The sequence below is a fragment of the Tauraco erythrolophus genome, chromosome 1 (assembly GCF_009769465.1).
Source record: "Tauraco erythrolophus isolate bTauEry1 chromosome 1, bTauEry1.pri, whole genome shotgun sequence".
In the NCBI taxonomy this organism is placed as follows: Eukaryota; Metazoa; Chordata; class Aves; order Musophagiformes; family Musophagidae; genus Tauraco; species Tauraco erythrolophus.
The window spans coordinates 67647539-67664256 of record NC_141465.1 but is presented as its reverse complement, the minus strand read 5'-3'; the positions used below and the strand labels follow the sequence as shown (position 1 = coordinate 67664256).

General features: G+C 38.8%; 1 protein-coding gene across 3 annotated transcripts in view; it reads right to left on the bottom strand.

Moving 5' to 3' along the window:
* RASA3 (RAS p21 protein activator 3) overlaps positions 1-16718 on the bottom strand; it is a 135220-nt gene that overhangs the window by 91724 nt on the left and 26778 nt on the right. For all 3 annotated transcript variants that reach the window (XM_086610699.1, XM_086610685.1, XM_086610693.1), the window contains exon 2: positions 3789-3906. In XM_086610699.1, the coding sequence (XP_086466825.1) occupies positions 3789-3906 (118 nt within the window). The remainder of the gene's footprint in view (positions 1-3788; positions 3907-16718) is intronic.

Here is a 16718-nt window from a genome sequence, read left to right as displayed (position 1 = left end):
AGCTTCATAGAAAGGCCTGCCCATGTTATAACCCTTGACTTGTTTCAGTCAGACGCTACCAAGTTATTCTAAAAGCAGCCCTCAAAATCTGCGAGCACATGGCAGCAGTGCCACCACCTAGTTTAACAGAAGCCAACAGAGGCCGGATGGAGGGAATGATTTAAGCTCCTCATTGTAATTTATGAGTCCCACCAGACTACTAAGCAGAGGAGTTAAGACTCACCATGCTGGCTGCTCTCAGTTTTTGAGACGCAAACTTAGATAAAGGGCATCAGGCTCAGAGATTCTCTTCAGAGCACTGGTAAGGGCACCAGACTGGGCAACAGGATGTGCTGGTTCAGTTCTTAAGAGTTCTGAATGATTCATGCTTTCTTGATTTAACAGGTCACTGCCCTCAGCTGTCTTCTCATGCCTTTGCCACAGCCTAATAAAACAAAAATCTGTTGCAGAAGACTAGGACAGAGCACAGGAAGGTAAGTCCTTACACTGTCCCAGTATAAAACACAGAGGAGATCATGAGACAGAGTCTGAAGGTTCTGCCACGCATATCCCAAGCAATCCAGAATTAGACACTCATCTAAGTCCCTCTGGGGAGAAGAAGAAACCGCTTCCTTTCTCCCATTTGCCAGTTCCATTTAAGCTTTACACCAGAGGCCTGCCTGGAAAAATATACATTTCTGCAGTGCTTAGTAGAAGCTTAATGAAGCTCAACTGAGTAAAACAAGAAAGGGGGGGAGGAGGGAAGCACAAGCACTCCTTGATTTTCCAAGCACACAAGACAGTGTTTCAACATGACTATTTATAAGCCTTTTCATCTTTCCATGCAGATAGAAAAGCCATTTTATGCAGATACATTGGTAAAGATAGGCTTCTCCAGGACAAACCTGAATGAGAAGACATCATTTCAGAGTCAGTAGGGCTAGGGCTGCATATCAAGCACCTTTCAATTCAGACATTCACACAAAGCATCTTATTTTTCATAGAGTACATGAAAATCATTTTTCGAGCTTAGCGAAAGATGGGGGAGTTACCAGTGTGAGTGAAAACACAGACAGTTCCTAAAACTTACTTCATAGCAAGCCAGCCCTGTGTCAGCCATGCAGTGATAGGAGGTAGAAGATAGGCATGAACAACACAGCAGATCCAGTGTTCTTCCCTTCAAAACTACAGTCAAAGGCTGTGTCACCCACTACAATGCCAGCCACACAGATGTTCAGGCAGGATTCAATTGTTTTAGTCAAGCATTGGCCCAGCTTCACATCCACATCCCCGCTCCCATCTAAGATCACATATCGCAGCAGTGATACCTCAGAAAAAGGGACCCAACACGTGCTGCACTATTACGTGTGCAGACACCTGGCAAAGAAACACTGCCTGTGAAAGCGGGTATTTCTCTGCTGCACACAAATTACATGGGCCTTAGGGCACATAAGCCTCGCCCGCCCAATAATTCACGGTTACTCAATGGGTTGAATCAATTTACAAACAAGCATTACAGAATGGAACAGCATGACTGGCTCCTCAGCTATGTGCTCATCTCAGAACAATAGGCGACTGCAGTATGGTCTGAAATCATTTGAAAAACATCTTCCTCTGGAAGTCTATGCACTTGTTTTTATGACTGTGTTTACATCTATTAAAGATTAAGTAGCTGATTGAGTGTGCCTCACTAACTAAGAGGAATTCCTGTTCACAGCTGGTAAGACATCCTAGTTTTATCATTCACGTATTTGGAGTTTTGTCTGCTTTTCTTTTATGCAACAGAAAAACAAGGACAGAGAAACACCTATATGGACAAATTCAAAATTCAGTCGATGTCCATGTCTATAAGTGGATATTCAAGGACTGTGAAGAAGCAAGTTTTTCAAAAACAGTGCTTGCAAATAGAAGCTCATAGAGGGAAAAGACAGACTACCACTGAAGACAAGAATTCGCTTGGAGAAGAAACAACGACCGAGGGAATAATCTTCAGTCAACCCTTAGATCAAAGAAAAATAGGACTGAAAAGGATTTTGAGAGGTCATCTGATGCATCACTGTTCCAAAGCAAGATCCATATTTTGGTCAGAACTGATTATATAGAACCTATTAAAAGCCTTCAGCAATATATATGGAAAAACTAAGGCAATCTACTCCAGTGCTTCAGAATCTTTAGCAACAAGAATATTTTTCATCACAATAAACCTTAATGTAAACTTCCTGTGCCACTGCAATTTAAGTCCATACTGGACATAGAGAGCAAATCCCTCACTCAAAGTTTTTCTAGGGGTGTTTGTTGTTTGCGTTTTTTTGGTTTGGTTTGGTTTTTAATATACTTACATAGTTATATATACTCTCATCCCTCTTCTCTAGACTAAACAATCATGGGTTATGTTTTTCAAATCTCTGATCATTGCGTTGCTCTCCTCTGAATTCACCTCAATTAACGAAAAGAACTTAGCTCCACAGGAAACCAGAAACCTTTCGGTTCTGCACAGCCTCAGTGCACCTCTTCAGATACATAATGATATCTAAAGACAGATGGAATTTTTCCCACTGAAAGAATTATATTTCTTGCTTATTCCTTCTACTAAGAGTTTATTTTCTCAACAGAAAAATACTTGCATTAGCTCAAGGAAATTAAATCAACTATTCTCATATATTCCCGCTCTCCACCATCCACTTGCTTGCAAAGCAGTAATAATCATCCAGCAAAAAAAAAACAACCCACACCACACACATATAGATCAGTCTTTGCTTTTTCACTTTTTTTCCTTAATATAGCACATTAGAAACAGGAAAGCATTATCATTCAAAAATACTCTAAGTATGTTTACCCAATCTAAATGTCTTAAGAAACAAAAGTCCCCATTATGGACCCCAGTACAGCATATCAGAATATAAGATGAGGAATTAAGACGACAAAAAAATTATGCCCAAGAACAATTAAAGTGACTTAAGGGAATAAATTCCTCTTCAGGCTACTCAGACTCACATTCTTAAATGGCGTTAGGTACTTCTGAGGGGTTGGGGGTGGAGTCTAGAGTTATTTCCCAAAGTAAATTATTTGCAGTGACAAAGACAAATAGCAAATTCCTAACCATATTACTCAACTCTCACTCTTTTCCCACTTTGTATCTTAACATAAAAGTTATAAACTTGACTGTTCCTTGCTGCTACTTTCCCCCCTCAACTCTAAAAAAAACTCTTGCTTGCCAGAGTATAGGTATATGCTCAGGTCTTCTTGCCTTTATTTTCTGATGTTTGGGGATTTCCAGGAGAAAGTGTTTCAACTTTTGCTACATGCTTCTGTTTCATTCTACATTTGGCTTGTACAATCTCACAGGAAGTGTCCAAGATAATCAGACAGGCATCTTATGTTCAAACCTCTCCTTTCAGTTGCAGCCTCATGACTGGAAAAAAAATAATCCCCAACTCCACCCATTAGCATAGCTAGACCAATGCAATATCTAAGCACAAATAGAAATGAAATGGAGTTCAGTGCTCCCTCCTAAATTGAGATCTAAAAAAACTGAGAGAAGTACAAAACAAATAATGCAGAAAGAAAGGAGCACTGGCTGTACATTCTTCGGAAAAGAGTTAATATGGCTTGCCTTGGTGAAGACATTTTCCCACATATGCAGATAGGAATCATGACAATAGTTCTACTACTAATGTTCTTAAAACTCAAAGAAGGATCATATTCATCCTCCTTCCTCCCCCCCAAAAAAGTATCTTTGGAACATTAAACAAACATAGTAAGCAGAGAATGAGAAGAGTTAACAGAACGTGTATAGATGTATGTGTTACCATAATGACTTCTCCACTATTTTGGTCCTGAAAACCTCCTCCTGGTCCAGGTTTACAGTACAGTAGCAATCTCTCATCTTGTTTGGCCCCGGATACGTAGGAAGATTTTTGGCTTCGCCTGGAGACAAGAAAGAAAAAACCCAGAAGGATTACATATCAAAATGTTATCCATAAATTAGTCATCTGTCAACTAATGCAGTGTCAGCAACATGGCTAAAGCGAAGTATTACATTGTATTTTTCTTTCCAAATGTTAAGACTCTATTAAACTTAGCAGCAGTATTCTGTTTCCAAGGCAGCAGGTCCTGACAATTACGAAGTTAGAGCTCAGTAGTAGCCAGCAACAACTCAACAGTTTGTTGCATCCGATTTATTGACATGTATTTGGGTGCATACTGTTTCCTTCCAAATTCGGTTTTAGGTTTTGATCAGTCCTCCCACAAGACACCAGGAACACAATACAACATAGTAATAAAGCTTTCCAATACAGCCCACTGATTTTATCCCAAAGGCATTACCAGAACACAGCAAATGAGGACTGACCCCCAGCTCCACCACTCTCCACAGAGTGGAGAAGGAAAACAGCCACTTTAGTTACAGCCTCACACCACACATTAGACTTCAAAGCGCTTTGATGAGGTAATTGGCACTTGTGAAGCTGCCTAAGGTCCTCACAGGAAGGTACCCTGCAAGTCATGAACGTTTTCCATAATAAACATTTGTTTCAAAACCACAACAAGAAAACATGTACCTATCCTATATTTAACAAAACAAAACAAACAAGAGACAGGATTGAGGAACTAAGGGTAACCAAGAGACTACAAAACATGAGTATGAAACAAGAATAAAACCACAGCTTTCCCCTCTACATATCCATTGATAACCAAAGCTGAGCACTAGATTTCCTTGGCAGACTGATAAAAAAATCAAAACTCTCAGACAGGAAGCTGCATAATACTCCTTATGGCTTTGCTAAAGCACCTTAGCACTACGTGGATGAGTGATTTAATGCTAAAGACAAAACTCAGAACTCTCACACAGTGACTAAATGTAAATCTACAATGCACATGGCCTTATCTACCTTCACTCTTCCAGTACCCAGAGATTATTACCACATACCATGGCAACTAGATCATTCCTTCCTGGTAAAAACACAAGGAATACTAAGAAGAAAATAAATTAATAATAAGAAAAATAAATAAATAACCATAAGAAGAAAAATAAATAACTATAAGAAAAATAAATAAATAAGAAGAAATAAAAATACACATACTAAGGGAACACAGGTCTGTTTGCCAGTAGCGAAGAGAACTCTAAAACGACAGCAATAAATATAACTTTTTATCGGACGTCTGCTGCTCAGCTTAAGTGCTTTTTACTAGACACATGCCTTTCCCAGTCTCCAGCTCCCAAATAGCTTTACTATTAACAGAGCCATCTTGCTTCTTTCAACTCTATCTTCAGTAAAGACATACTTTTTCCCTTCTGCAGATTTGTTCAACAGCACTCTGATGCGTACGCACGCAAACACTGAAGAACTATAGCAAGGGAAGATTAAGTCAACCTGCATCCTTGGCTTTAAAAGAAGAGCATAAAGTGGCACAGGACTTTGTGTCTTCCTGCCTGTGACCTCTTTCTGGCACACTGTTTGCACACTTTTGCTAACTGACTCATGACGTACCCTTAGAAATGCCATACACTCACACTTCTCACAAACAGCCTGTATGTGGGTGATCACACACATCTCTGCTTTCTAAACCTAACCATAGAACATATAAAGAGGCATTGAAAATGGACATGAGAACATTGTTTCAGACAGTAATGCCTCGCTTCAGAGGTTTTTTTAAGCAAGTTTGCTCTCTCAGCTCAGCTGATGCAACTTGATAGCATTCTTCCCACTTCCTTCAGAGTTGTGAGACATTGTCTTAAAAAAGGCTGTCTCCTCTGTAATTCAAAGGTGTGACTGGAACACCTGTTGGCATGCTGAACTAAGCTGAAACTTTAGCAATAGTTTAACTGCAGCAGCTCTAGCCAAAAATATATTGAGAATTATTAATGGCTTGCTCAGCCTGCACTGAAGTCTATTCTGCCGTGGTAAACCTCTTAACTTTTAGGCTTGTCAGTTTGAGTTCAGGCAAGCTACAAATCAAACGCACTCGTCGCACACAGACTGAGGTCTCCAAGTTTGTCTCCTCTCCCCAAGTCCCAAACATCCAAATTTCTCTTATCTATTCTCGCACTAAAGGCACACGAATCATAGAATCATAGAATGGTCAGGGTTGGAAGGGAGCTCAAAGATCATCGAGTTCCAACCCCCTTGCCAGAAGCCAGCCTCTTTTCTGCATGACTGGGTAGAGTTCCCCAGAGAGAGCAAGCGTGTGTGTCAACAGGAAGAGTTTCGATAGCAGAACAATAAAGGAAGTTTCCCTCTGGGGGTGGCATACTATTCTCACGGCTCTTCCAAGGGAATGGGACAAAACTTTTTAAGCTCAAAATTAAACCAAAAAACCATGAGTTTCCCTTTTTCTGCACTCTTCCTTTTTCAACACGAATGCACACACACAAAACCAATTCTGGATTTTGTGATCTCGATTTCCAGTTTCCTGTAGCGTGCAACATTCACTTTAGCGCTTAACACTCAGTCATGTCAGAGCACTCCAAGAACTGCATTTTGAAAACTCACTTCTCTTTGTTAAAAGAAACACAGTAGAAAAGCCCACAATATTGAAACCTAAATGCAATGCAAAGGAAGACGCCATTGAGTGTCGCTAGAAAACGACTGCCTGCGCAGTACAGCAAATTAAACCTCACCACCATCACAATATTAAAAAGTGAGGCACAAAGGGAAGATAGAAAGAGAAGACATTTTACAGGAATTTATTTCTTCAAACTGGAAAAAGGTCCTGAAAAACCACTAGGACTAGAACAAGGGATTAATTGACCAACCCAATATACTAATCATGTTACTGACTTGAGTAGGAGCTTACCAAAAAAATAAAAAAAAAATAAATACGTTTTCTTCCCAACGTTGGCAACAGCCAATGGCTGTTTAGATTCCTCTAGCACTGAGCAGTTGAGAAAGAAAAATTTGTCAAGCTTTCAAGCATAGCTAAAGACTCAGCTCTCTAGCCAGACATTTTATGTCAACAAACGCACTCTGTTAGAGCTTTAGTTGCTCTTTAGATTCCTCCAAGACAAAAATGTTCCCTCTGTGGCACTCTCTTGCCATTTACAATGAAGCTGAACAATTTGCTCAGTATTTTTTTGGTCCTGCTACTACTGAAAGGAAAAAAAGAAAGCTCAGAATACTTGATACAGTCATGCACCATTTCCATATTCTCAACAACCAGAGCTGATGAGATCATTTAATTTGAGCAAGAATTTCATCCTTTAACCTATCCGTATAGAAGAGGCACCATCATCAACTATATTTTCAAGCAGCAGCTCCTCTTCCCCTACCTCCCCTTCATATTTGTGAAGCACCTGCATGCTAGGGAATTGGGAGAGGATTTGCAGACAAAAGGTCAACACATTCAACCTTTAAAACCTTCGTTTTTCCACTTCCGCTAAGAAGAAACAGCAATATTTCTTAAGATGTCTAAGACCTCGACAATTTAAAAATACACAAGCATTTTGTTTTGGAGCATAAGGCTTCCATTTGGAGCCACAGTAGCAGAATAATCAGTTCAAGTTTGCAATAGTTTTTCTCTTTATCCCTGCACTTCTAATATACGTAGTCCTAACTTAACTGTGTGATGCACTCAACTTTGCACTAAATACTTAAACGTAACAAAGCTGATTTTAGCTACAGAAAAATTATCATTAGGCATTTTGGACACATCTTAAAAAATAGACTATACAATTCTGAATGCCTCACTGACTTTCCATCTTGTCTCCATGAATACTGGGTTACTACGTTTAAAAACAGACTACTGTGGCAGCACAAATAGCTTAGCTTAAGCTAGGCAGAGAGAATGCAACAGGCTGGAAAACAGGAACAAAAAACTCAAAACTATATTCATCTTCCTTGTTCCTTCCAATGTTATACATTCCTGTCCTGCTAAGACACTGGCAGCAAAGAAAGCAAGAAAAACAGACTATCCTGCATACATGGCAGAGAAGAGCACTGCTTAGATGCTTGGGAGCATAACTGGTAAAAACAAGAAAAACTTGGAAGATGTTTCTAGGAATAAACAAAGATATACTAACATGTATACATTTCCTTAAGGTTTTGCCACCTTAAGTTTTTGGAAGCATCCGGTATTTTTAACTGAATTTAGATACCTGGTATGGTGTCATTTTTGCTTTTGACATATTTCCCCAGATGCAATTTTCTGAAAAGCAGACAATGCACGACAGCCAGGCATTATTTCTACATTTTGGAACAAAATTTGCTGCTCTTGTACTTCTAAGTATTGGGTCACCAGCACATATCTGCCAATTTAAGCATGTTAAGGAAGACTTTGTAATGTGTCAACAAGTTTAGCTTGCTGCCTTCTAGCAGCAACATATTTGATTTTAACAAGATGGCATGGGAGAATCACTTCCCAAACTATTTCAGAAAACAAACAAGCAAACAAAAACCTACCTCCAAAATATAAACCCAATAAAAGCAGCTGAATTTTCAATGCCACAGCATTTGACTTCAGGAAGCATGCTGAAAGACTTGAGTACAGAAACAAAATACCTAAAATCCGAAAAGGGCAGCATATCCAAACCAACAACAATCCACTTTGGAGAGTGTCTTCCTGAATATGGCAGAAACAAAGCAGCTCGTTGGCAAGCATGTGAAGAATAAAAACAGAAAACTGATGTATGCTAAGAATGGAAAGCTTCTCCTGTTTTCCCTTAAGCTCTCTATACCAATATAGATGCTGGAATCTGAAAAAATTATTTCAAGCACTGCACTCCTTTCAAGTTTTCCTTCTTCTGAAAAAGCATTCATTCAATGTCCTTAGATGAAGCAAAAACAGGAAAAGGAAAATGTATGTACACACACAGCTCTGATTCTCTATCACAATTTATACTTTAAAAGCTCTTCATGCACAAAACCCAGCATATATGTAAAATAATTGAAAATTTATAATCAATATTTAAAGTAATTATAATTAAAACAGAAATATAATACCACCCAATGTCAACTAAAATACACATAAATACCTAGAAGCACATGAACTTTTGTGCCTATGTATGAATTTAAACCGAACAGAAACAGTCACGTTAGTGTTTAATGTTGAGAAACTAGTTCATTTTTTTGCAAGGTGACATCTTTTTGGGACTGAGGTGGGGATAAGGGGAGGGGTATGACTACAACACCTCAAGAGGGATATATTGAAAAAAATAATCCGTTTTAATACTAAAATAGTCATAGTTAGAAAACTTCTATTCACATCAGAAACCAATTTTGTTACTAAACAGCTAACGTGATAATTACGTGAAATTAACATAATATCTGAAAGCAGAATATACAGTTACATCCGTACACAATTCCTATATGTAGATATATTGTGTGTATCTCTCAGAACGCAAAGGTTCAATTCATTCCTGCCTTTCCAAATAGGAAAACGCAATAAAAATTAAAAAAAATGTGAAATTCCAAGAACCAGTGTACCCAGTGTGCGACTATGGAGCTATGTAAGTAGCTTAGTATTCTTGTGCATTTTTGTACTAAAACCAATAAACACTTTTTAGGCAATATATGCCCAGTGTCAAAAATGTTCTCACCCCTCCACCTATGTATGTAGGTCACACAGCCTGAAAGTAAGAAAAACACATGAAATTCCTAAATATCTAACCAAGAAAATTGATATATTAAAAAAAATAGTATTTCTTTTAAAACAGATGCAGCTAGAAACAATATTTGTCCAACAATCTCTCTTTGCTTTAACCGTAGGTATTTACGTGCGCGCACACACACACACACTTTGCTCTCATGGAGAGACAGACTGCATTACATTTCTAAACCAGGTCAAAAATAGCCATCTGTGAACAGATTTTGATGATCCGGAAAATGAGATTTTTAGATGACCTGTTCTTAATCTAAGCCCTTGCCTGCCAGCCTCTTTCCACATGAAATGATCACCATATTAGAAGAGTCAGGGAAAGCACTTTCTCCACAAAAAAATACTGATGACCTGGGCCTTAACAACCACCCCAGAGCAACCGGATACCACAGCTAGGGCTGCTTCAGCAAGTAGCCAGCAAGGAAACAAAGCACACTACATTAATTACAACTTTTTAGACAGGAGCATCACATGGAAACCCTCTTGGCTTTGGAGCAATAAGCAGCATCAACCCCAAATCCTTTGGCACTAAACTGAAGACCACCACCAGCTGGTACCTCCGTGCCAAAAAACTATTTACATGTACTTATACCTCGCACTTATAGGGGAGCTTTACTGCCTTCAGTCTAGTGACAGGGACATCTGGCAACTGTTAAAATCCCTTCTGCACAATACGCTTCACCAGTACGCCATTCTACTACACTACCACACATCCCCCGCACATGATCAAATTTATTTTATACAAGTTAGGAACCTCCATCTAGATCTTCCTCTGATCTGAAGACAGCAAATGACATGCCTTTCTATCAGCTGTAACAATAGCTAAGCCTAATCAGCCATAGCCCCCAGAGTGGACAGACTGACCTATCACTCAGAATGGCTGGTAGCCAAATTTCCTCTTTCCTATACGCACGGGAACAGACATCCCAGTTGTCCTTTTGCAGTCGTGAAGGACCAACAAATCGTTCAAATATCTTGCCTTTACTGTTCTGGGCGTAACAGAAGTGGCCGAGGATATTTTCATTGGAGAGCAATGAGAAGCTGCAGGCTCACCACCTTACTTTTCTTGCAAGAGGCAACAAACACTGAGGAGGCTCAAAACATGATCTCAAGTACTTAAGACCTCACAGCACAAGGGCTGTTAATCAAATCCCAGGGCTGAAAGAAAAGAGGTCTATACAGCATGTTCCACGAGAGCTGCTTGCAAAATTAAGATTTTAGTTTTTACAAGAGGAGAAGCATAATTCCCCTCAACTATAATATAACTCGTTGCACGCTGCTTGCCAATATCGTGGTCTAACAGCAGGAATCAGGTTTCTCTAAATATCCCCTTAGGATGGTAACTTCATCCCACAAAATAAAAAACGTACAGTCCAGCTGCTTTTTAACAAGACTGAAGCTATTTTGTGTAAAAGGACACTTTGAAGAGATTGTTTTAAAGTAGGCTACCACCAGGAAAAAGGTGTTCTCAAGGAATTTTCATTCAAATTCAGTTTTTCCTGTGGCACTCCAGGGTTGGCATCCCGATTTTCTTTGATGTGACTTTCTCGTATTTCTGCAGAAAAACAGATGAATTAACCAAGCTGTCTCTTTATCTATGTCGATACAATGTTAGACTCGTCTCCCCACGCACTATTTTTCAACCCAGCTTGTATTTTGAAGATGATGCTTTGCATCAAAACACATCTCTCGCGACTCCCCAGCTGCATTTGATAGCGGCTCTTGAGGTTTTTCCTACCCGTTTCAGTAATGTAGGGAGTAGCTACAGGTTGTTCTGTGCTTCTGAATTGTGACCTTCATTTAGATCCGTGACTTGTGCAGTATTTTGTAGGTTTTGCCTTGTTGTTTGAGGTGAGGGTTTTGTTTGGTTCGTTTTTTTGGTAGTGTGTGTTTGTTGGTTTTGTTTGTTGTTATTGTGTTGTTTTTTTCTTTTTAAAAAAAAAGAAAATCAGCTTCCTGAAGTTATAAAAGATCTTCTCTCAGCAAAGTCTAAGTCACTGAACATCTGTTGTGGGAGGCCATAAGGGAGAGGATTCAGGCTGCAGGAGGGGCAGAGTAGCTGAGAGGAAGTAACTTTAAACAGGCTATTCCATCATGGAGCTGTGCTGGGCAAACAGCGAGTGACTTCAGCTATTTTTAGAAGAACAGTATGAGACAGGAAATACAAGCAAACGATTTACAACATCAAACAAGATGTGACCAAAATCCAACATCAATTCAACTGCTCCCTTTCAAGAGTTTCTGGACTCTAGGATAATTTAAGATGGTTGCTCTATAGTAAGGTGCCTACTCACCATTAAACAACAAAAGCAATGTTCTCAAGAACATCAACATAAGCAAAAAGAAGTTTCTGTGAAAGTAAGTATTTTTACTTGTCTTCAGTTATATTATTCACACACAAAACCAAAAGCCAGGTCACAAAAAAACCAGACAATTTTTATAAACGTACATCCCTTCTTTTTTTTAAACATACATCAAAAAGCTATAGTTGTGTTGAAAAAAATCACAAACAGTGAAAAAGGAGGGATGCCTTCTCTCCTCTAGGACATTAATCACTTCTATCACAACAAGTGACACTAAAAACTTTCACAGTAACATGAAAAATACAAATCTGCCACAGGTTGTGTTTTGCTTAGATTAAAAACTTTTTGCTGAAAAGTTGAAGGCTTTACCAGCAACGTTTAGAAGCCATAACCGTTTCCTCTAATCACAACTGCTCTTGCTTTAGATTATTTACTTAGAAATGTCTTCACTAAGCAGAGTTTCACAGGATCAAGCTTAGATCAAGTTCAGTTTGGTGCTTTGACCCCACAGTGTTCAAAACCAAAATAAAAGCTAGCTATTGAGAAACAGGGTGACTCAGAGCACAGCAGTTCAAGGCAATCTTGAAAACCACCTAAGATTTAGGAATTAACTGAGCAAAGAGTGTCTTCCTCCATATACAGAACACCCTTCCTATTACAAAATTAATCATCATGAGGGAGAGAAAAAGGTTTTGAAATCTCCCCAACTTGCTTTACTCCAGCCCTTCTTCAAAAACAGTGAAAACAAGTACTTTCCTACAAGAAGATCAAATTCATTTTTCCATGTAGAGATGCAAACTCAGAAACATTCTCTTCAAAACTTGCAGTAATTAGCAACTCCCCTTAAACCAAATAACAGGCAAGACGATGACTACTTCAAACTTGACACGGTCTTGATATTTCATTAGTCCACGTATTCCTCATGCGGTTCCTTCATACACAAAGAGCATCGTATGTACTAAGGAACAACGCAATAAGAAATCCTTGATTGTAAGAAAAGCATGGTGATCATAACCAGTTCTCAGACTATGTCTTTATAGATGGTTTTTGAATGAAAATATTGATTTAAGGAAACTCATAACTCTCTAGTTGCCGTCTTAGGCAGCTGACAAAACCTATGTTGCAAACACAGCCTCTGTAGTGAACTGAATGCTCAGATCAGGACACTCTTGAAATCATTCACAATATTTGTTTTGCTTTAGTTACTGGACCTTCAGTTACAAAGCACTTTTCCCAGTAGAGTGAAACAAAAATAAATTCCACTTGGTCATTTTTAAGATTGGTGCCTTATATGATCTTTAGGTGACTCTTCCAAGCTGGTGGACTTGAAAAACATTTTAAATTATTTCAAATAAAGAATTATTTCACTGTTGAATAGCCTGTATTGCACAGGTACATGCTGACAACGCACAGGATTTTACGTAGATGCTGATTTCCTGTTGCTAGCTTGCAGTCCCATTAATCAAACAAAACCAATGGCATCTCTCCTTACAACATTATAGGATGCTTAGAAGCATTTGAGCTTGACTAACAAAGCAATCACTTGCCAGTCTGCAGTGCTGTGCAATTAAACTCTTAAAGCTGCAGATGTGCAAGGATACACTGCAACTGATCTACACCTATTGATTTCTTTGTGGAGAGAATAAGGGCGACATGCCTCTACTCGGAAGTCCGCACTGCCTTAACTACTGCCACCACACAGTTTGATACAACAATTTCTATAAGCAGCTAGTTATAGAACATCCACACATTGACAGGACTGAACTATCACCATCAAAGATCCTAAAGATTCAATTTGCCATGTCAGTGGGCTTACTAAAGAACTAATTACTTTTTAAAAACACATCAGCATATGATTCCTGACTCGTTGCTGAAATAAAACTTTTTATTAGAAAACATAGTTGAAGACAAATTGACCTAGGTACAGGGAGGGAAAGATAAGGCAAGCTACCACTGTCTTCTGCATTTGCTCTTTGCAGACTTCTGAATGCTCTGACATGCTGAGCTGTCACCTCCACTTGCTCTCTCTGCAAGCCCACCAGCACAGATCCACTATGTCTAATGGTGCTCAGCAAAGAGACATGCTACAAGTCCTTCTGCCCAGACTGTGTGAAGGTAAAGTATATTGACATAAACTCAGGCAATAACTTATCTACAAAGTATGAACATTTTTATGTAATTCTATCTGCTCAGCTTCTTAATTTTTTCTTGCTTTCAAAGGACAGAAGTGTTTTTCCCACTCAAATATTAAGTACATCTCAAGAAAAATGGGTACATTTCAGTATGACTCTATGAAAGTACCTTTTCTTCATAAAGCAGAAGTAGCTAAAATTTCTCTCAAAACCAACTATGTGATCCCACCTTATAAGAACAATACATACAACATTCAGCTAATCTCATAGTATTTTCAGATTCTAATTTGGCATTATTATTATATAGAGATTTTGTATTTGATCAATTGGTATTCTCCCTGGGTTCTTGTAAGGAACATTCCTTCCCCCTCTAGTTCAATGTTCTCTATTGTTAAAGTCTAGCAGTCAGACAGCTTGACTAGCAAGCTGAGCTATATTGGACAAGCTGCATTTCCATCCTCCCAAGGCACCTTTGCTGAGACAAAAGGCAACTAAAGATTTCTTCACCAGCAGAAAGAGGAGATGACGATGTTAGAGGAACACACAGATGGTCAGAAACAGAGTTTAGCAAGAGGAGTTTTAAGAACATCCTAAAATATCTTCAGACCTGTTGACCACAGACTAACAAAGGAACAGTTAGCTAGTATATGTGACAAAAAGTAAAGAAGTATTAAAGAAGTAAAGAAACAATTTTGGATCCAAATAGGCCACTTCATTCTGGAGTGAGGGGAAAAAACGTAAGTCAAAAATGTTAAAATTAGTATGAAACTGAAACAAACAATTGAAGAGCATTATTAAACTTCTTATGAGTTACAATGTTATAGTAATATACCTCCTTTCCCAACAGCATCCATTCTTCACAGTGCTAAAGTCCATGCAAGTCTAAAATACGTGCATACGAATAGACTTAAGCTTAACTTCTCTTTGAAAGTTTTCAAGTAGCAAGCTGATAGTGTACCAGACTATTTTTAAATAGAGCTGTAAAATTCTACCCACAAATCTAGGGAGCATTTGAGACCAACTGAGCAGTGTTGAGCAAAACAAACTGTAAAAAACAAATGAGAAATTGCCCATCCAAGCTCCCAATCTCCTGAGCTGGAGTGGCTGGGGGAAGAATCTTTCAAGTAAGTGAAGTTCACATGCATGAAGAAATACCTAAGAATTCATTTGTTCTTGCTTGACCCAAAGTCAGAGGGTCAGGTCCCCATCTCACAGTATACAAGCCAATTCCCTTTGGCTAAAGCTTCAAGCCAGCATACTCACCTCTGCTCCAAAGAATTAACTGCCAAAATATAGGGTCGTGCTGTCTTCCAGAGGAAGCCAATGTAGTAGGAGCAAACAAACTTCAAAGAAACAGAGGTCTGTTTTACTTCAGTGGTTATTCTTAACAGAAATGGGAGCAAGATTCGAAAATGAATTTTGTTTCTAGTTAGTCACCCAAAGGCTGAGCATTTTTCAAAACTGCCAGTGATTTTTGGAAGCTGGGCATTCCCTACACGCTGCTCATCCACACCCACAAAGTTCATCCAAAGTTGAATTTTTAATACGTCTGTTTAGACACTACATGCATCTGTCTTACACAGGATGAAAGGAAAACTAACAATCTGAACTAATACTTACAAGGGTTGTGAGTATCCGATATCCGTAAAAATCAGCTGAAAACTGGAGGCAGAACAAGACCACGACAAAAAGCGTCACAAAAAACCCACTGTCTGCACTTAACTACAGATTATCTCATTTTCTACTGGTCTGTACCTTCACCTACTTCATGAGCATTTTCCTATCAAACACACTGTTAATAACTTACAAGATGGAAAATGATTCTGTTCAAAAGAATCAAAGTTTTATGTGGAACATTAATTCATCTTTCCTTCTACTCAGGCTTTCATCTATGAACTACGACAGCATTTATAACCATTCATTTCAGCAACTTCCAGTCCTCCACCCTGTCATATCTGGGTTCTCTCTTAATGCACAAACCAGACCTTGTTCCCAGGGATATTCATATGATTCAGCATCGTGTACAATTTAGGTGCCTGCATTAGCATCTAGTGTTTACGCAGACTCCTGTGTAAGAGGATTCAGAGCACAAAAATAACTGGTTTTCTTAATCATAATTTGAAAGAGTTCCTCTCACTGCCCATTGATTAGACAGGGAGCCTAGCCAGCTAATATCAGTGTCTAAGTGTTTACAACCACACAGTACATATTTTCCCCTCTCTCTCCCTACTTCCAATCTAATCACCTCACATTTTCTGCATGGCAACTTTTCAGGCTTCTATTTCCCACAATGAACCATCAGCCCTAAAATATTTTAGTACCAAGATAAAGAACTTTAAAAGCCTTCATAACAACATATCGCACAATAGAGACCAGAAACTCTGCCACTGTCCTAAAGTTCTTTGAAACCTCCATAAGATCTTGCATCAAGCATTTCCAAGTACACATAATTCTGCAAGGAGAGTTTTTGCCTCAAATACTTCAAGTTTGATTCAAGTATTATGATAAGAGGCCATCCATGTCAATAATTTTTTATTACCACTGCTTCTTAAAATTTTTATGTTTCACAAAGTTCAAGCTACTACCACAACTGAGCCATAGTTTTTGTCCTTAACAGCATAACAAAGGAAGCCCAAGTTTAAGCTAGATGTGTACTTCAGCACGTTGTACTACTTTAAATTCACCTACCTTACAGCCAATTGCATGCTGGTAT